This window comes from Anolis sagrei, chromosome X, assembly GCF_037176765.1.
Source record: "Anolis sagrei isolate rAnoSag1 chromosome X, rAnoSag1.mat, whole genome shotgun sequence".
Taxonomy (NCBI): Eukaryota; Metazoa; Chordata; class Lepidosauria; order Squamata; family Dactyloidae; genus Anolis; species Anolis sagrei.
Window position 1 is genome coordinate 45946312 of NC_090034.1, and position 22236 is coordinate 45968547.

The window sequence follows — 22236 nt, forward strand, 5'->3', positions numbered from 1 at the left end:
TTATATGTAATTGGTTTCTATACAGACAGTTGCATGAGAAATTATTATTAAACTGGATATAAGGGCTTATTATTATTATTAAACTGGATATAAGGGCTGAAGAAAACTTTAAAGGAGGAACTACCATATTCATAGAAAAGGTGTCTTAGCTGCTTTTGCTATGTCTACTTTAATATGTATACTTTGTCCTTTATCCAAAAAAAACAAACATGGGGGGGGGGGGTGTAAACAAGAAAAAAGTAATAACTGAGACTTCAAAGCCTTTTTCCAACCAGTGGAAACAGGTAACGCCTCCCTTACCAACCTCCTTTACCTGGAACAGATAAAACCCACCCAAATCTGCACAGTCAGAGCTGTGAAACCCACCAGGGCCCCAAAGCTGTAAAGAGAGAGACTCATTTTTACTTAGCACTGAATGAGACCAGTCTAGGTGCTATTTGGAACTCTCGTGGGGAAAAACTACAAGTCCCAGAATCCCCAAACAGCTTGGCTTCTAACAGTCGGAAAAGCAGAATATTAGCAAAGGCAATCCTGGCCGCAGCAGGCATCTAACTATCCAGAATAATTGCTGGTTTCCATGGCCATAAGAAAGCAATTGCAATTGTTGTTGGATGTTGGAACTCCAACCCCCAGCAGCCCCAGTCAATGGTGAAGACCAGGGGAATGTTGATGATTGCCAAAGATATGCATACACTCTGGAAAAAAAACACAAGTGCCTCTGAAAATTATCATAATTTTTTATTAGCTTCAATCACAGGGATTTCCAAGGGGAGAGGAAACAGCAGAATGAAATGTTTACAGAAAGGAAACCAGGGAGAGAAAGATTATTCCACAGGAGAGTCTCCCCTTTTCCTCCTTCCCGGGGGAAGCGAAGAAGCTTTGACTGAGACCCACTTCACTCAGATGCATTTAAAGAATTAAAAGGGGGAAAGAAACATAGGGCACAAAGCCTTAAAATGTCACAGCTATGGCAGGAAGGGAAGGGGTATGAAAATAAATGGCCCGTCCCCGTCTGAGATCCACTGTGAATTCATAATACCAGGGCTACTTTTTTTTCCTTCGCCAACCCTTGTTGCCAAATGGCAGAGTGGCTCCTAATACTGTCGCCTGTCTCCTTGCTCAGGCTCTATACATCCTAGACTTCCAAGAAGCCCAACTTTGAAAAAACACGATGACAGCCTGACCGGCACAACAGGGCAGACGTGTTTCTTCACTCCAAACTGCACCACACAATTGCTCTCAGCGTCACTTTCAACAGCTGGCAGACTCTCTGTACAATAATTATTTGGCATCATTCCTCCCGCCACACAAGACAGAGGAGATAACCCCCAGCTTACAGCAAAATGGGACAAACAGTCCAAAGCCCACCCTGCAGGAAACAGTAGCTGTTTGCCTCTCTCTTTCTTCTCTACGAACTCAAAGCTCCATACTTTGGTCTGCCTAGCACTGCCTCAAATCCAAGACCAGAGTTAGGTAGCGGCAAAGGAAATACCAATTTTTGCATGTGTTTCACAGCAGAAGTGAGCAACCATGACCTTCTGGAGGCCATTGGGACTGCAGCTAACATCATCCTTCACCATTAACTGTACTGCACAAGGCCTGAGATTATGAATGGCCTCTCAGTAAGAAGTCACCTTTTTGGTAATGCTATCAGCTTTCTTAAACATGCCATATTGTATTTCACTGACTCTAAGGCGCCACTGAATGTGTAAGGCACACCCTGTTTTAAAAACTTTGATTTTAGGAAAAAACAATTTTCTTAGAATATTTTTTAGATTTCAAACCATCCTCTTCTTTTAATATTTTCTTAGAATTTAAAATGCCTTCTTCTTTGAACTTTTTTTTAGAATTTAGAATAACTTGTCATGGTTTCAGTGCAGCTTTGTAGTGCAATCTTTCTTGTGGGGTGAGGAGGGAAGTCTGGAAGTCATCTTGTCTGCATGAGTCTGTATTACTAAGTCTATGGGCCCATTGAAGAGGCAGGGGAAACACAAAGAGGTGCTTAGTTAAAATATCAATAAATAGCCATCTGGCTGAGGCTGAGGCCAAAATGGTGGGGTTCTGGCAGAGCTGTTGGGACTGAGGCCCTTCCTCCTCCTCCTCCTCCTCCTCCTCCTCCTCTCGGAGGTAAGACAATTTAAAAGGGAAACTCCCAAACTGGAACTGTTTGGGGCGGGGGTCCCTTCCTCCTCCCCCTCCTCTTTTTTAAGACAATTTTTAAAAACCCCTAAAACCAGCAAATCTAAGTCACCATTGGATCTAAGGCACACCTCATTTTTGAAGCTTCTTAAAAAGGAAAAATGTACGCCTTACAATCAGTGAAATGTGGTATGTTTAGGACTCCACAAGCCTGAATTCAACAATGCTCTTCTAGCAATCCCCAAAAAATCTGGAAGGTCACAGTTCCCCAATCCTTTTAAAGACGGATATGATTTCCAGACAACCTGCAAATGTCAACACATGATTGCTCAATGCGTGACAAGAGAAGACACAAGCGGCTGAGGAAGCACATATTGAATGGCACTCCTAGATTGGGGTCTATGGGCCAGACCAACCTAAATCCAGCACTGTATTTCCTGCCTACCCCATTACTGTGGCTTTCTTACTGCCCAATCCCTAGCTCAGTGGGCTAGAGAGAAATGGACCTCAAAGTACGCATAGGTACCGAGGTGTTTGATTGTGCACATGCAGCTGTAGACTCGCAGCACACCAAAGAGTTATGGCACACCTGTAAAAAAACATCTTAGCGTTAAATGGCAAATCAACACCCAGGAGCTAATATCAGCTTCTCCAACAGATTATGAAGCTCAACTCCAAGTAAGCTACATATTTGAGCTCTTTCTCATGGCAGAAGTAAATTAAGACTAGCTTGAAATCCTGGAACACTAAACTTTGAGAGGAAAGCAAACAATTCAAAATACAGCAGTTTACATGTTATTTTCTTTTCTTTAAAAATCTGTTCCAGTTGAGCTCGGATCAATAGAAAAGCTAATTAATAAAAGCAAATTAATAATAATAATAAACACGCACACTCCTTGCACATTCCCCCTCTCCCGACCCACCCACCCCCAGTTTGAAAAAGACAACACTTATCATGTTAATCGCTGTGTTTAACAAAGCATCAAGATTATAGATGCAGGAACCAACACAACCAGGGCCCTGCCCAGAACAATCAAGATATGAAAGTCATTCGTTGAAAATTATTTCAAAAAACTAAACATTTCCATACAAGAGATTAAAAGTTGTACTGTTATTAATTCGAGACTCAGTGTATAAATCCATTATCCCCACCCAAACACACAGTATTCGGTTTGATAGCAAAAGACAGTCTCTCACACACAAATCGAGAGAGAGAGAGAGAGAGAGAGAGAGAGAGAGAGAGAAGACACACTGAGGCATGTATTAAAACTAGTTGATAGGAAAAAAAAGGATTATTGCTCAAAAGGCTGTCTCTTTAGGACATATTTCATTGATTTGTAAATGAAGAACAGAGACAGACAGAAAGAAAAAAGGCAACGCTGACACCTCTACTCTTCTCTTGCCTTTCAAGTGAAATCACTACACAGGTTATTCTCATGCCTACCTAAAAACTCAGGTCTGGGAACCCTGGGAGGCCTTGCTTATTCAGATTTTTTTTCATATTGTAATACATTTCTCCAACCTCACCAAGAGCACCTTGTGTTAGAGGAGTTTTGATGGCAGCAACAGTGGAGAACGTAGTATCTCAAAAAGTGGGAGATGTTCAATTTGGAGAAGGGATAGGGGTACAAACAGAGCCGACATCAACCTCTGGTGATGAGAGTCATGCTGGACATTCCTCTAACGCTGCAGCCTCGTCTCTCTGCAGCGTTAAGAGGAATAGACACATGGGCAGGGAGTAGACCATCAGGGCTGCACCCAGGGGTAACTTTTATTGACTTATCCTCACAATGAAACCAATTTTACTTGAAGCCTGGCTATCAAGAAGGCATGATGCAGCCATCAGAGGTTGTTTGTCAGCCCTTTCCTCTCAAAGGGAGCCTCCTTCCCTATTTCCCCTCTTAGTTTGGCTCAGATGTCAATCCAGTATCATAATCTCAGTTTCTCAGCATCTCCTGGCTAAATTGCTTTCTAATTGAGTGGTCCATGGTGAATTGCTCTCTGGATTCACCACTTTTCCAGAGCAGCTCTAAGCATCTCATCCTCTCCATTCCCAACTCATCCTTCATTCACCCATTCATTCATTCATTCACTCATTCATTCATTCACTCATTCCTCTTCTCAGCCCACCATGGCCACAGGTTGCTGAAACATGATAATGTCCAAAGAGGCAAGCCAACCAAAGGCTGCTGAATTTGGCCTTAACAGAAGAGTTTCAAGAAGCAGTTCTGACAGTAGGGCTTGTCATTCTGCTCCTTGAAGGTTCCTTTGTTGAGCTGCTTGAGACAGAAGGCACAGACAAAGTGTTCAGGATGAAATTTCTTGGCCATTGCAGTGATGCAGCGCCCTGTGATGGGCTTCTGGCAGCCAGAGCACAGTGAGCCCCGGCGCTCATGATAATGCACCTCACAGTAGGGCTGCCCATCGTGTTCAAAGAAGCTGCCATTGATGAATGGAGTGAAGCATTCCTGTGGGGAGAAGAAACAACACAGTTGGTGCTGGGACTGGAAAAGCACTCCCCTAGTAGCAGAATGTGGCTCCAAATGAGAGAATCCCTGCCACAGCAAGCAACTGAAGATTTTTGTTGCTGTTTAAAAATACTGGGAGAGAAAGAGTAGTGCTTGTCTTCTGCCAGCAGGAACCCAGCAAGGCTTAGCAAGTATTGAAGCATTATGATCTCCAAGCACTCCAACTCTGCACTAGAGATAGCCCTGCCCATTTCCTAGGAGCCATTTGAATCAAAGTACGTATTGCCCATCTGCCAAGGTAAGTCGGGACTTTAAAAAGCTTAGAAAAAGGAATTTATTGTATTTGCTGACATTTTCTCCCTTAAACCTGGTGATAAATGGAAAGAAAAGCAAACCCTGAAGTGTGCTCACCCGGCAGACAAAACACTCAGGGTGCCAGAGGGTATTCAAGGCAGAGATGTAGTTTTCCAAAATGGCACGAGCACAACCTCCACACTTGGGAGCAAACATGTCAAAGTAATCCTTGCGACAGTAGGCCTTGCCATCCTTCTCATGGAAGCCTGCCAAAGGAGCAAGAGGTATACAAGATTTTAAAGAACTGTTAGCCAACTAACAAGATATTGCAGTGTACCAACTGCTGCTCTGGGCCAGAGTGAAGAGAGAGGGGGGCAGAAGACAGTTCCACCTTGTCTATGCTTATAATATAATATAATATAATATAATATAATATAATATAATATAATATAATATAATATATTGTATATACATATATTTATAATATTATAATGTAATACAATATAATAATACTACTAATAATATGATTTTATAATTATATATTTTATATTACATGTAATATTACTAACAATATTACAATATAATGGTATAGTGCAATATAGTAATATATAATACTGATATTGTACTATGCTAATAATATAATATATTGTATGTATAAATATCTTGTAAGCCGTTCTGAGTCCCCTTCGGGGTGAGAAGGGCAGCATATAAATGTTGTAAATAAATAAATATTTGAAATGTCAGGTAGGGATCTACCAATGTAGGAATGGGTCCATCTTACTGAACATTGCCCCATCTGAAAAGCCTAATTCACAGTCCTTTTCTGCTTCACTAAGCAACCTAGTTTCCAGAAAAATCTATTTGGGGATAAGCCCCACATCTTGAATGCATGTGGATTAGAAAGCGATTAACCTTCTGGGTCAGATGGGCTAGGGATCCTAACATTTTTTGTAATTATGTGCCATTTTTCGGCTGAATTAGATACTTTGGTATGTTCCTGATCTCATATTTTGTACACTTCAATTGCTATAAGACACCTTGAACTTTTTTTCCAAGGGAATAGATCTTTAACAAGTTTTTAATGGTAGCAATGATGCATGCTATAATGCAGAGAGAAGTAATTGCTGTGTAGAAAGTCTGACCTTAAGGATGACCAGACTGCCTTAATATTTCTCACTGTATTGCATCCAATTTGATTTGTCACCTCCAATTCATTCTTATGGGGCAGTTCACACATCCAACAAGCCACACCGAATTCCCTGCATGCAAATCTATGCAAGAAGCATTGAAAGCCGTACCTTCAGGACCAAAGAATGCTCCACACTGCGCACAGAAAAAGTGTTCCGGGTGCCATGTCCTGTCCAAGGCCGTCACCACTTTCTGAGAAGGAGAAACCAATGCAAAGTAATCCTGATATACAAACACTGTGTTTCTATACGCTGCCACTCTTTCCCAAAATGAGCTCCCAAAGACTTGCTTCCTTGTTATCAGAAGGGAATTGAGAGAAAAATTCAAAGGCACACGCATTACCACTAAATTTTTGCTATAATTTCTAAGCCACCTTTTGAGAGCAGAGTGTTCCTAAGGTGGCTTCCCCAGAAACTGCCAAGTGTCCTGATACATAGGTGAGGGGAAGCAGCACCTAAGGCAAAATGTCCAAGGACATTGTGACACCTAGATTAAAAGTAAAGGCAAAGACAATCAGATGTTCTCCATGCATGGCCCACAGGGAGAATCCAGCGAAATAGTAAATACCACCACTATACTACTACTACTAATACTAATAATAACAACAACAACAACTTTAACAACAACAACAACTTTATTTGTAACCCATTCTATCTCCCCAGGGGGACTCAGGACAGAACATAACTAGAGGAGAATCACTCAAATTACCACATGGGCCAGGCTATAACCTATTGTTCCCACAGTAAGTTTCACTACTCTAATACTTCCACTTGTCCAGCTACAATCCATTGCAAGAATCAGCCACTCCATGCATTGCTGGCAACTACTGATTAGAAGCTGTAGTAACTCGATGCTGAGAGTATGAACTATAAGGTTACTAGTCGAAAGCTCACTTTAGTCATGAGCTCACCAACAAAGTCTCTGATCTGTATTATGGGGACAACACAAGTCTACTTTACAAATTGGTCATACAAATAATATGAAGAGGGTACATTGAACTCCTGGGAAAGGCACTATTATAAATCAGAGGTGGGCAAACTTCCAGGAGCCAAGGAAATGCCCCATCTCAGGATCCTACGAGGGTTACTCCAACCACCAAAAAAAAATCTACGAAAAACAACACAAAAGCAGTATAGAGTTATGAACTGGAAGTGGCTGGAAATGCACTCTGGAGTCTTTTTAAATGTTATTTTAAAATTTTCTAAACGTGATGCAGAAATGGCACTGGAGACTGCATGTGGCATGAAGTTGATTCCAATACCTGAGATACATGCAATATATTGTGGATGTTTTTGCTTTGTTTCTAAAGAAGTAGAGTGAAAATCACATGTAAAATGATGGACCTATGCACATGTCATCATTTATGTAAAAAAACAACAACCAGTGCAAATAGAATTGGGATTACTTGCATCTGCTAGTCAAGTGCAAAGGAAAGTGTATGAAAAAGAACAGAATGCACAAAGCAGAGAAAAGGTGAGTAAACGATTCTGGTGTAACCCAGGAATCAATAAAAAGGAAACAAGGCAATAGATATATCAGACTCACATCCAGGATAGGGCCATTGCAGTAGTAACAGCGAGGGGAGAAGAGATTGTGATAGTCCTTCTCGCAGTAGGGCTGGCTATCACGCTCAAAGAAGTTCCGTGACCCGATCTCCTCCTGGCAATGAGTGCAGACAAAGTGTTCTGGATGCCAAGTCTTGCCCATCGCTGTGACAACCTGATGGGGAAAGAAGAAAGCCTGGTCTCCAGCAGATGCTCCACATCTCAAGCATGGGCATCTCACACAGAACAATACACCAGACAGAGCTCTATGCACATGAAAGAGCAAGACCTAAGAACTTGGGTGGATCCCTGGACTGGTAGCATGAAAACTGAATTACCTATCATCTCAGAAGAGGGCAGTCCCTCATGGGCAGGGTAGAGGTCACTGGAGGAGCTTACAGCGTACCTGGCCAGTGGATAAATAGAGTACTTCAGTTTCTCCAGCATTGCCAGTCCATTCATCCCTGATTCAAAAGCCCTCCCGGTTGAAGCTCAAGACTCACATAGAAAGGGCCTGTCCCTCAACTCACCTGTCCAGCAATTGGTTTCTTGCAGGCTCCACATACGCCTTTGGCCACGGTTGCTACTCCCAGTTTGTTCAAGTCAGACTGGAGGCTTCCAAGCATGCTATCCAACTGGCTACCAGGTTTTGGAGGAGTAGATGATGGGTAGTTATTCCCACCTTTCCCTTGGGACATGAACTGCAAGAGAAAGAAAAAACAAAGACCATCAGGCACGGAAACACACTAGACCGGATGAAAGCTTAGCGAAAGTTCTGTTGTCCTAATTCATGGACAATGATGATATAAGAACAGAAGGTGCCAAAGGATCACACTCAAGGCTAAAATGTTTTCAGAACAAAGCTCCCCAAGTGAAGGGGTCGACACTTTTTAACATCTACAAAGACAAGGCACAGCTCTTAACAGAAAAGACAAGGTAACTTTTTCAACTTCCCAAGCAGCACAGATAAGCACAACAAATTCCTAAAATGCCAGACAAAGAAAAAGTATTCGGCAACACAAAGAAAAAATATTCGAACAAATCCACTCTGTGCTTACATGAGCCATAATTATAAACTTATCACAATGGTTATATTTTTACTATAGCAAGGCCCTTTAGAGGAACTGTCTTGTGCTCCAATTAACATGGCTAAGAAGAGGCATACATACACTCCTCTGAAAAGGAAAGCTGTGTTAAGTGCGAAGAAATAAGCAAATGCTTCATTTATATGGAATAAAGGAACATGGGGGTATTCCTTATGTATTTCATATCCCATCTTTCTCTCAGCACAGAACCCAAGGTAGCCTCTGAAAAAAAGGTGCCCCATCACAATATTTCTGCTCTAAGTCTTCTAAAGACCAATTAGCAAATTATCAAACACCTCTGCACAACCATATGGTCACTTTTAAAAACTGATTTGCTCACTGTGAGTCTATGGGAGAAAGTTCCCAAGAAATCATGTTAAGATCCAATTCATGTTAAGCAACACACTAACATAGGGCACAGCCTTATAGAAAAAAGGGAGTTTCCCATTGCAATGAGACTTGCTCAGGGTATCGTCCTGGAGGATTCTTGCCCATATTTAATGGCACTCAAACTGTTACACAGGACAGCCACCACACTTTGCCCTACCAAAGGGTTGCCTATGCCTCCTGCCTACTAGCAGAGGTAAGTCATTTTCTGTCTGAGCAATCATCTCAAACACCGTAAAACAGACACAAGCTGTTTACAATGTCACACGCTGCATTCAGACAGTGAACTCTCAATCTGAAAGCCAATGTACCAATGAACCCCATGCAGTCATTCCACTCATCCCTTTGCACAAGGCGGAAAACAAAACGAGAAGTCTATTAGGCATCCAGATTGGAGAACAATAGCTTCCAAACATGAAGCCATGGCTTAAGCTTGGCTTCCAAATCCTGGGGCAATTTGGAAACCATTGTGGTTTCGACACAAAAGGAAGCTACAGTTCAAATTTGGCTTCCTCTCTTCTTTTTCTGCTCACACTAAGGCAGGTATAAGAGATCATTCATGTATCAGCTTATAAAGTTAAAGTCTGGGCATTTGGAGTTGTCGGTAACTTGTTCATACTATGCAACTGCTTTCTTCTCCTAAACACTCAGTAAGGTCATTAGAGAAAAAGTGCAAGAGACAGGCCAATGAAAGAACAATTAGGAAAACACAATATGGAGGAGGCCAGTGCACAGAAAACTTTGTCCCTGTGATAACTGAATTTTGAAAACATTGGCTTGTTGTAGAATCAAGAATTGGTGATAAAGTTTCAGCGGAAACAACTTTTCCCCATGATAATAACTCTTTCAGGAGTGAATTTTTCCTTCCTGGGGGTAGATTTCTCTCATTTCCTGTTGTCTCACCCCCATTCTTAAATACAAGTTGTTCATAAGTAAGATGTTTGTAACCCAGGGACTACCTGTAATTACTATCTTCATTCCCATCTGAGAGAGCCTATGCTATCTAAAGCTTATATAGCTTGGGGACCCAGCAGTGCCCGGGTTATTTGAGAAAGGCTATGATTGCTTTCGGAAGTTTGGTAATGTGTAACACTATTTATTAGAGAAAAGCCAGTCTTTCCTTTTGGTTTTTTATGAATACTCCCATTAGAAAATGCATAAGGATGTGGGTGAACTACAATTCCCAGAATCATGGGTCAATCCTTCCCAAACACTGCCATTATTCAAAGTTGGCCATATTGGGTCTATGTGCCAAGTTTGGTTCAGATTCGACATCAGCTGGGTTCAGTGATATCTAGATAAGGGTGAACTACAACTTCCAGATTCCCAGGGCAATCACCCCAAAAACCCTGCCAGTATTCACAGTTGGGCATGTTGGGTCTGTGTGCCAAGTTTGAGCCAAATCTATTGTCGGCTGGGTTCAGTGTTCTCTAGATGTGAGTGAACTACAACTTTCTGAAATGAAGGTCAACCCCCCCCCCCCCCAATATGTTCAGTTGGTCATTGGCTTCTCTGTGCCAAGTTTGGTCCTGGGCCATTGTCAGTGGAGGTTAGTTTCCTGGATGAAGGTGAATTATAACTCGCATAAATCGAGGTCAATTTTCCCCAAACATCTACTGTATTGTTCTCTTGGTCATGGGGAGTCTGTGTGCCAAGTTTGGTCCAGGTCCAGGTCTGTCATTCATAGGGGGCACAGTGGTCTCTGGAAGTGAGTGAAGGTACTGCAAATCCCATCATCCATGGTCCATCCTTCCCCAAACCGTACCAGGATGTAAAGTGGGTCACAGGAGTTATGTATGCCAATTTTGTTCCAGGTTTATCATTCGTGGGGGTCACAGTGCTCTGTGGGAACTTAAGGTAGTGCAAATCCCATCACCCATGGTCCATCCTCCCCCAATCTGCACCAGGTCTTCAAGTGGATCATGGGGGTTATGTGTCCAGGTCCGTCATTCATGAGGGTTGCAGTGGCCTGTGGAAGTGGGAGCCAATCAGAAACCTACATACATACCCACATACACACACACACAAGTTTGGGTACCCGGCAGTGCCCGGGTTATTTGAAAAAGGCATTGTTTGCTTTGGGGTGTTAGGTAATATCATTTAGTTAATTAATAACACTATTTATTACAAAAAAGCCAGTTTTTGATTTCTTTTTTTTTATGAATGCTCCCATTAGAAAATAAGAATTTGGGTGAACTACAATTCCCAAAAATGTGGGTCAATCATCCCCAAACCAGGCCTGTATGAATAGTTGGCCATGTTGCATCTGTGTGCCAAGTTAGGTCCAGATCTGACGTTGGCTGGGTTCAGTGCTCTCTGGATGCAGGTGAACTACAACTCCAAAAATCAAGATCAATTTCCACAGTATGTTCCCACAGTATATTCAGTTGGTCATGGGGCTTCTCTGTGCCAAGTTTGGTCCAGGTCCATTGTCAGTGGGGGTCACAGTTTCTTTGGATGCAAGTGAACTACAACTCTCAGATTCTCAGGGCAATCACCCCCAAACTCGGCCTGTATTAACAGTTGGGCATGTTGGGTCTGTGTGCCAAGTTTGTTCCAGACAGTAAGGTCTATTGGCAATCAGCGTTCTGTGCACCACATGTGTTCCAGATTTGAAATTGGGAGTTCAAAATGTTCTCTGGGTGCAGGGTGAACTACAACTTCCTCACTGGTAGGTTGGTCCCCCCACAAACATCTCCAGTCTGTTGTGTTGGTCACCAGGGTTCTGTATGCCATGTTTGGTACTGATCCATCATTGGTGGGGTTCAGAATGCTCTGGGTGCAGGGTGAACTGTAACTCCCATGTGGCTGGGTCAGTTCTCCAAACTCCTCCAGTATATTCTGTTGGTCATGGAGATTTCATGTCCCAAGTTTGGTCCAGGCCCATCATTCATGGGGGTCGCAGTAGTCTGTGGAAGTGGGTGAAGGTACTGCAATTCCCATCGTCCTTGGTCCATCCTTCCCCAAACTGCACCAAGACATAAAGTGGGTCATGGGGGTGTCTATGTGGCAAGTTTGGTCCAGGTCCGTCATTCATGGGGGGTCGCAGTGGTCTCAGGAAGTGAGTGAAAGTACTGAAAATCCCATCATCTGTGGCAAGTGTGGTCCAGATTCATCGTTGGTTGGGTTCACAGTGCTCTCTGAATGTATGTAAGCTAGAACTCCTATAAATCATGGTGAATTCTTCCCAAACCTATTGTTCAGTTGCTGATCAATTCCTGTTTGCTGTGTGCCATAGAAAAGGGTAGGAAAGGAGAGGCAATGGGCAGAGTCATGCAGCAATGGAAAGAGTAAGGAACCCTAGGGTGTCCATTCTGGAGGAAAAACAGAACATCTAGGATGAAATTGTCCCCAAATGAAAGTCTTCACTTGGGTGGTGGGCAGTATGGTGTTTGGGGAGGACATTGGTAGGGTTTGGGCTACATGGTCATGGCGCCTGCTGTAACCTGTAATGTCCTTGGAGGGAGAGCTTTTGATGGCTCTTCAGCACTGTGGGTTAAAGCTGTTTGTGGAGGTGGGAGGCTGTCTGTGTAAGACACCTCCGCCACATACACACTTTCACTTTTATTATGTGTATAGATATATAGATATGGATGGCTGGGGTTACACTTTAAAATGTGCCTGTTCTGACTTACATACAAATTCACCTAAAGAACAAACCTACAGAACCTATCTTGTTTGTAACTTGGGGATTGCCTGTACAGAAATACACGGCTGTACAGGTAGCTTTCTTCTATTGTTATAACAACAAGGATAATTAGAAGAACACCTGTTCCATTTTGCAGCATCCATTTCTTGTGGCTATAGATATCTCCATCATTATTTAAAAATGGACACTTTCACAGGTGGGAGCATTCTTCATCAGCATCCCTCCTACCTGCTGGAGACAAGATGTTCTGCTGTTCTATATGGTGCCTGAGACCCCACATTTTCTGGTTTAAGTATTCATACAGGATTACATTTCTTTCTTCCTCGATGACTGTAGAATTAGCAGAAGATTTTCCATTCAAATAAGCTTGCTCTATCATAGGCTTTGAATGCAATTTTCCTGCTTCTAGATGGCCCATGAGGTCTCTTCCAACTCTATGATTCTATTATTCTATCTACTTCCAAAATATGCCCCAGGGTGTTTTTATTGATTTTTTTTTTTACAGTATGGCACTATTCAGTAAGACTTTCATAGCTGGAATCACTGGGTTGTTGTAAGTTTTTCGGGCTATACGGCCATGTTCCAGTAGCATTTTCTCCTGACGTTTCGCCTGCATCTATGGCAGGCATCCTCAGAGGTTGTGAGGTCTGTTGGATTTTGTTCATTTCAGGCACTACAGGCTACTTCAACCAGAAGTCAGCCATAGCAAACCACCTGATGAACCAACCTGGACGCAGCATATTATTTGAGAACACAGAAATGCTGGACCATTCTAACAACTACCATGTCAGGCTACACAGAGAAGTCATTGAAATCCATATGCATGTGGACAATTTCAACAGAAAGGAAGAAACCATGAAAATGAACAAAATCTGGCTACCAGTACTTAAAAGCTCTAAAATCATAACAGTAAATAAAGAACAACACCTCAAAACAGGGAAATTCCAGACAAGAAACAATCAGGGCCAGCTAATCACCTCCCAAAAAAGGATTCCAGCAGGCAGCAAGAAGCCAGACTTTGAAACTGTCAGGCTATTAAATGTTAATCATTGTGGCCAATTAAAATATTCACACCTACCCCCAACAGACCAGAGTTCCTTCTCCCCCCTGGACATTCTACAGGGATATAAACCCAATTTTCCTTGTTTCCAATAGACCTTACAACCACTGGGGATGTCTGCCATAGATGCAGGTGAAACATCAGGAGAAAGTGTTTCTGGAACATGGCCACACAGCCCGGAAAACTTACAACAACCCAGAAAACATTAGTAGTCACTTTTTAAAAACTAACTCTCCCAATTACACATGTCTGTGTTAGTCATTTGTGACCTGAAAGAAAGTCAAGTTTTATACAACATTCCCATTTTGTTTCCTGCAGTCAATTTTCCCTCTACAATGCAGACTGCTATTTCCCAAGCCCATGGCATGGAGTGACCCCAGCCTATTTCAATGATACACTGAAATTCAAGGAATGCAACAAAAGTAAAGGAGGCATCTTAACAGGTGTCAAACATACATGCTCTTCGATGGAAACACTGGACAGATTTTATTATCTGATCCATACCTCCCAGTTCTGCATTTCTTGTCATACTGTAAAATTCCCCAAAAATACTTGAAACATTTGTGAGGAAAAGGAAAAAAGAAGCAAATGTGTGAATGTACAAAGGCATTACAAGTTGGACTTGATGTCCTCTGGGCACTGAAAATTCCAAGAATGAGGTAGAGGACTGCATGTAAATCCTCATCTGGAAGCAACCTTCCATCCTTTAAAGGATCATGCCACAAATCCTCCAACCTTAGGGTTGAAGAAGCCTGTTGTTGCTCCTCAACTTAGAACTACCCATCAGGCACAGACAAGCTAGGCCGAAGGAAAAGCACAATGACTACATTTTGGTAGACAACTCGCAACTCTGCCATGCAAGAACATCAAGGGAAGCACTGTCCACATGCCATGCTGAAATAGGAAAGAAAGAGGGTGTCCTGCCTTCTCAGGGGTGGGCGGCCGAGCAGCCAGAACATGAGAGCCCCGTTCCAGAGGTGGAGTATAAGGAACCTGAAAAGCACACAATTCACAAAGATTGAAAGATCGTCTGAAAGCTGCAGTGATTTGAAAAGAAACAAAACCCTGGATGTGGATTCAGAGAATTCCTGGTTTCCAATCCAAGCTTAGTTAAAGAATTACAAGCTTTGAGCCTAAGCCATTTTTAATTCTCGGCTTCGACACAACTCATAATGGCAATACTCTGGACATTCAGAGTATAACAGACATTTGTAAAACAGGGAAAAACTGCAACATAACCCTCAAGTAACACACAAAATAACCCGTGCACAGCTTTTTCAGTATCAAAATGGACTGCTCTTGCAGTGGAATATCTTCTCCCAACTATTTCTACAGGCAGAGAGGAGGGGTGTTAAACAGCCTGCCATGTGGCATATGGATGCTTTTGAAGCATTTTTTAAAACACCCAGCATGGAAGGCAAGTGTCTATTCTGTAAAACCATGTAGAATGAGAACCGGTAGGGACACCTCAGTTTCTTCCAATACAAGATGACTGACAAGGAAGAGGAAATGCCTGTACATTATGCATTTGCAAAGCTTAACGGCCCCAGTTCATAGAACATGGCATCTACAAGCCAGCAAATATTATGGCTCATCTAAGTAGGATTCAACACATCGAGGCTGCAGATATATCCTTTGGCATACGGGGGGAGGGGGCGTCACCCATTTTTCTTCTATTTAGTCATAATAGTAGCAGGTGACATGTCTCTCTCAATCCAATTCAATGGATGCCACACACTTTCTTGTTGAAGCCCTCTGCAACTCAGCATTCATCGCAATTAGTTATCCTATCTATTTGTGCTTAGTGTTACCATAAATCCTGACAATTCTTTGGGGACAGCAGTTTCCAAAAAGCTGCTGGACTCCAAACTTATCTCTTGCAATAAGTCATCCCACCCCACCCCACCCCACAAAAGGATGCCATGCCTGCTCTGGTGGGAAGAACGAGTCCTCTTCTGTTTGGCAGCCAACTGATACCACTGTCTTGGCAGCAGAGACCACTCCAATGCTTTCTTTGGGAACCTGTGCTCGGGGAGAGGAGCACTCCTCCAAAAGCATTTCCCACTGGAGAAGGGGCTGAGGTGGAGGGGCGGAGGGCACATAGCGCAACTGAGGGACATGTGGCGATGGCGGTGGAGGCGGTGGAGGCGGCAAGGGAGGAGGAGGCGGTGGAGGGTGAGGGAGAGGTGAGGTTTTGACAGAAACAGCCCTGGAGACATCTTTAGGAATCTGTGGTGGGGGAGAAGGTGGGACAGAAACTGTTCTTCTTAGAGGGAGGGGTGATTCTGCAGGAATTATAACCTAAGGAAGAAAGCAGGAAGAAACATGAGAGAGTCCAAAGGCACTCAGTCCAGAAGAATTGTCATGTACTAAGCATAATATAGGACAGAAGATGCCTACCATCTTGCCTTGTGGAGAACAGAATCTCCATTTCGAAAAGCAGAAATGAATAGTCACAGAGAATAGAGGGGCAAGGGGAGGCCATGATATCTCTATGAGATATGATCATGTAACACCTCAACCACCTATTCGGTGGAGGGGCTATTAGTAAATGTGTAACAGTAGTAATCATCACCATCACCATCACGTCAAGAAACTTAAGAAACTTAAGTGGTAATGATAGACATCCAAGAGATTCAGGCTTCTTGTTCTACATCTGAGTGTGCCATACCTAAAAAACTAAAAATACATCAAAAGTGTTTGAATGTGTTTGATTTAAAGCACATTCCAGGCGAAGGCCTGATGACTGAACTGTGGGGCCTGGGCCACATGTTTGGGTAGAATAGCAAGTTTGTTATCAGATTCCCAAGTAAGAGCATCTCCCAAGGTTGTGGCTTCATTAATGCAGCAAGAATTTTAGGTAAAATACAAACACTGCACAGCAGCATGAAATCGACTTCTCTTAAACTCAATACACACTTTACTGCAAACCATCTGGTAAACAGGCCAGCTCCATTACTTTCTTCTCTGTCCAGAGGAACACTGATGGCCAGCATTCTTAATGTTTGGATCCTTATTCACATAGATTTTCTTAATTTAACAAACAGCATATGTTTCTCAGCTTTCAGCTGCTTCTTTCAATCTCTGGGTTTGGAAGAACTATTATGGAAGCAGCAAGATCTGCGTAATTTACATGACGGATTTCTTCTTTTCAATGCAGGGATGTCCAGCGTGTGGATGAAACAGTTTTCCTGTGCTTCAAGGTATTGACATTGACTTTTCAGAAATGCTCCCAGTCATGTTCATCATATCAAACAGAAACATTATTCTGTTGATCAGAGGAGGGGAAAGGCAAGGTGGTGTTTGCTACCTTTTCTACCTGCTGGCCACCATCCTGTTCCTTCTTTTGTGGCCTGGAAATGATGATTACTCCCTCAGTCAGCCAGTTGTCTGGGCTTCTCCATTCCTCTTGTTCTGGTTTGCTAATGCCCAACCTGTCTTGCAACTCCTCAATCAAACGGTCTTGGGAGACCGTCTTGTGGAAGATGGCAGGGCCCAGCTTGCGTCTCGGTGAAAGATCACGGCACATTGGGTGCACATTTGAGGTCTCTTTTGTTTGCTTGATTACAGATTTGATCTTAATGGGAAGAAAATAACAGTTTCAATGAGCTACAGCCAAACAACAAAACATCACAGAGTGCCCAGACTTTCAGCTTCCTTCTACAGAAGGGAGAAAAAACACCCACAATCGTGTTGGCATATCTACAGGCAATGCAGTGACATTCAGGAGAGCCCCTCATGGCCAGCCACATCAACTAAGCACACAACACTGACTGCTGAAAGTAAGCACATGTATTGCAATAAGCCGAATCCAAAAGCAGCCACCTAGCTAGGTTTCAGAAGAACCTTGAGGCAATCATGACGAGTAGCAGCAATTTCATACCCCATGTAAAAGAAGCAGGGGAAGGATGGGAAAAAAAATCTGAAGAAGCCAATTCCTCCATGTCTGCATGGAGATATTGGTGTACAGTTTGCAGGGAAGTAGCTGCAGCAGCCCCTAGTATTAAAACCAACAAAAGTCCTTAAAGACCGATATTTCTTACAGAACAGTCTTTCAAGGATAGCATTCCAATACATCAGTTCTGCAGATTGGTTTAGAGCTCAGGTGGCCAAGGACCATGTCATAAACAAGGCAAAACTACTAAGGAGGTAAGGATAGTGACTTGGAAGAAATTCAGGCCACATCCCTGGTTCATTTTTCTTTACTAAAAGCAATCAAGCAGTGCTACATGCTCAGAACCCAAAAGAAAGCAAATGCAGATGAATGTCCAAAGGATTGCCACAAGATGTATGAAGGGCAGTGGTTTCTCAAACATCTTTCCATGCAGCTGCCGTCTCATCTACTTCACAGATGCATGCAGACTAGCTCAATTCATAAGGGCCTGAAGCACATTGCATGCACAGACAAACTGGATGCATCATCAAAAGAAATCCCCACTAGATGCTCGTTCATTTGATGCCTGCCTGGCCTGATGTAGAAATCCTCTCCACAGGTGATCTGCAAGCGGGGATCAGATCCAGGTCTTCTCTCCAGGCATTTCCTGTAGACTCGGGAGAGCTGGAGAGAGGCTCTTTCCACTGGCATGTTGGAGAGTTCTGGAGACTATTTTTCCTGAAAACTCCCTCTGGACCATACTTCTTCTCAGTTACATCAGGGTAGCTGCTGGCTCTTGCTGGATCTCTGATTTCAACTCCTTGCTGCAGGGTATGGCCCAGTTGGCCTTTGGGGCCTGGGAAGCTCTCCCACTGATCCAGACTTGAAAGATCCAGAGTTTGGGTAGCTGGTGCGACAGCCTCTCCCTCCAGGGGTGTTCTTGGTGCAAACTGGGGTGCATCTAAATTACTCAGTTCATTGAAAGCTACTTTACTGGCCTCATTTGCCTTGTGAGTAGCAGCACTTGGATCAAAGATGGCGGATGCTGCTTCCACATCCTTTGGCAATGACACTTTCACTTTGGTATTCATGCAAGGGCTCCTGACAGAAACGGCTGCAAATTTGGCTTCATATCTCTCCTTCTCCCTCCAAGGTGCTTTTGAGTCTGCTAATCTCTGATTTTGGGCTCCGGCATCAGACTGAATTGATAACAACTCCACCTCAGAAAATGAGAGAAAGGCCCCGTTGGACTCTCTGCCCAGGAGACTGGCTGAGGTCTCTATAAATTGTGGTTCAGACCAGGATTGAGAAGGATGATGTAGGGTGGCAAGAGAATGCTCTGGAATCACAGCACTGACTGGACTATTACCTTCTTCTTCAATGTGAAGTACTTCCAATGGAAGAGCTGTTAGTGGGCCACGCACATCCCCATAATCGACTATGGTTTGCTGCTTTGAGGTAGTCAGAAGAGCCATAGGAGGAAGGACACTACCTGGATCTGGGCTAACCAGGCCAGGGAGGAGCTCCAGGGAGGGCTCAGAGGTCAGTGAGATGGTAGAACTGGTCTGCAAAAAAGAAGACAGAAACAGGGAGGGGAAAGAGAAAGACAGAAAAAAAGATGGAAACAGGCTTGAAGAAAGAGAAAGAGGCCAAAGGGTTGGGGGGATGACAGAAAAAAAAGTAAAGCTATCCAGATTAGTTAGAAATAAGGAACCATTAGAAAGGAGGAGTCTGAGACGGAGAGCCTACCATATCCATATGACCAGATGTAAGTACATAGTGCAGAGGAGTTCTGAGCCGGTGCATACACCACATTAGTAATACCTTTTGCTACCTATCTGAATGATTGTTCAGAGTGTAACAAGGAGGGTTATTTTCAAATACATCACATACACCCATACAAAGTTTTCACTGTCTCACTGCAAAAAGAGTAGAGGCCAGATGTCACATTTTCTTAGCATGAACTGCTTATTTAAGACAAACTGCAAGAACCAGCTATAAAAAGCTCCATTGACTGTAACTTGAAGTCAGAAGCAATACAATGCACATGTAATTTAGCTTTCTAAACTGCACCATTCCAACAGAGCTCGCACACACAGCTACAAATTCCAAGCCGATGCTACCTTGCATGGCAGGCAAAATCTCCACGTTTTATGCAACAGCATTAAACATTGTTCTAATTACCTCTAAACTCCCATCATTCTTCCCAAAGTGACACATGTCTATCTTCTATCACATTTTAAAACAAGTCAATTTAACCATCAGCAGTGTTTTCCACACTCTTATTATGTGACTAAAACGTAAGCAAATTTAGAACACGACCCCCCTCCCCCCCCCCCACCACCACCACCTTACAACAATCCATTCTAAAATAAGGTAAACTGGGATGAGGGGATAGCGGCATTCTGGCCTATGGGGGTAATTCTCTCGACCGAAGTTCTTATCCAGCTAGCATTCTCCCCTTTTCTTTTTTTCCATTTTTTATTTGAGAAAAAGTTAGTTATATAGACATATACTATACATTTCCCCCTCTTTTATTTTCTTTCACCCCTGTGCTCCTCTTCACCAGAGCCATCTCTTCTTCTAAAGTACCACCAAAAGTTCAATTCTTCATTTGGAGGTAAATTCCCATCTTCTTTTTCCAATACTTTTTCTAAAAATGTTCTCCAAATACTTTCAAAGTCATTTTTTCCATAATCCCTTCTTTACTTTTAAGTTTGATGTTAGCTTATCATTCAACACCATTTTCCAGACTTCTTTATGACATTCATGAATTTGTATTTTCATTTCTCCTTTCCAATATTTTGCAATTCATAATCTAGCCGCTGTTGATAGCATGTCTATTAATTTTTTCCCTCTTGTCTTTTCCATCCTCTCTTTTAATTAAAAGTAATATTTCTACTGGATTCCTTCTAATTTTTATGCCCATAATACTTTCTATTTCCCTTACAATCAATTCCCAAAACTCTTTTACATATTTGCAATCCTACCACATATGCATGTAGGTTCCAACTTCCTGGCATCCTCGCCAACATTTTTCATTATTGTTCTTATTCATAATGTTTAACCTTCTCGGTGTTAAATACCACTTCCAAATTGATTTATAATAATGTTCTTTTATTCTAATTGACATGTGTTTTAATTGTCTTGCTTTCCATATCTCTTATCATTCTTTTTCAGTTATCTTTGTTCCTACTTCCTCCTCCCATAATTCGCTTAATGTTAATCTTTTTCTTTTTTCCCCTGTGTCTTTAATTAATATTTTATATATTTTACTTTTGCTCCTTTTAATTGTTCGTTATTTTTTAAATATTTTTATTATTATTTCCTCAAATTGCATTATTTGTTTTCCAGTTTTGTTTCAGACCAACCCATTTTTATTCCATTTTTCTAATTGAATCCAGTGGAGCCATGAAATATTTATTCTTCTCAATTCTTCTCTCATTTTTATCTTTTCCATTTTTCATTCTATCCAATTTCCTACCCTTTTTTCTAAGTCTTTATCTAAAATTCCTTTTAGTTCCTTTGGGAAATCTTTTTCCATTATTATTGGTGTTAATATTAGCAATAGCAAGCTATTTAAAATCTGCAATGGCTTTCCAGCAAAATGAAGTCTGATCTGCAGCATGCAATTGTTCTGCATGGAACAGAAGCTCCAGTTTCCAGATGGCAAAGGCTTTTCATGGCTGAAATATGGTGTATTTACGACTTACACCCACTTTGAACCGGCCCCATTCTGTGCCTTTAACTCCCACCTATCACTGGATCCAAATGAGATCATTCCCAAATTGGAAGTTGGCTCCTAAGCTGAAAAGCTGAGCCCTACTGCAGAGTGAAGGAGGTTAATGGCCATTCCAGTTAGGGGGGAGAGCGGGGAGGAGAGAATCGGTTGTCTGTTCTTAATTGTATTACTGCTTTTCCGCATTGTGTATCATTATTAATGATCAAAGCTGGAATTATTGCCCACTGGGGGAAGAGAGGTGTTTCAAAGGGGGGAGATGGAGGGAAACAACAGGCGGTTATCAAAGAGAGATGCAGTGGAGGAAGGGAGCAGCTGCAACATTGTGGGACAGGGGAATTCAATGGAGTATTGATTGCTTTCAAACTGTCTCCCAATTCAAAGTCAGAGCAGCTTTGGGAAAGGAAAAGCAGTCATCTAGCACCTGTACAACTGTTCTTTCATATTCAAGACACTGTTGTATCACATTGCCATAATACAAGCATATCAAAAGCTATTTCTACGCCTCGCTTGTACAAATAAGATGGATTATAAATGCCACTACCAGTAATATCCTTTCAACATTTTTTCTGGTTTTTAACTTTACTCCCTGTTCAGAAATTTCTTACATAAATCTCTTCACCTCTTCCTCACCCTGCTTTTCATCTGAGAGTAAAGAACACACTCTTTAGTTATAAATGAGAAGTGAACAATAGCACCCATATGGAATTGGAAAGTGCGTGTGCGCTGAGAAAAAAGTCCAATTGTTGTATTCGGAGAAAACTAGGCTTGTGTTATTAAATGGGATTAGAAGCCTCCTCCATGAGGGC

At 42.4% G+C, this 22236-nt stretch overlaps 1 protein-coding gene across 6 annotated transcripts in view; it reads right to left on the reverse strand.

Moving 5' to 3' along the window:
• Positions 1-719: 719 nt before the first annotated feature.
• PXN (paxillin) overlaps positions 720-22236 on the reverse strand; it is a 49949-nt gene continuing 28432 nt past the window's right edge. For 3 of the 6 annotated variants that reach the window (XM_067473280.1, XM_067473283.1, XM_067473282.1), the window contains exons 7-13: positions 15741-16115; positions 14739-14807; positions 8164-8334; positions 7635-7808; positions 6200-6281; positions 5019-5167; positions 720-4607 (exon numbers count right to left, since the gene is read on the reverse strand). In XM_067473280.1, coding sequence (XP_067329381.1) covers positions 4341-4607; positions 5019-5167; positions 6200-6281; positions 7635-7808; positions 8164-8334; positions 14739-14807; positions 15741-16115 — 1287 coding nt within the window. In that variant the 3' untranslated portion in view covers positions 720-4340. Of the gene's footprint in view, positions 4608-5018; positions 5168-6199; positions 6282-7634; positions 7809-8163; positions 8335-14738; positions 14808-15740; positions 16116-17124; positions 17392-18278; positions 19052-22236 lie in introns of those variants that run through there. The other 3 variants (XM_060785406.2, XM_067473281.1, XM_060785408.2) reach the window with 3 other exon arrangements.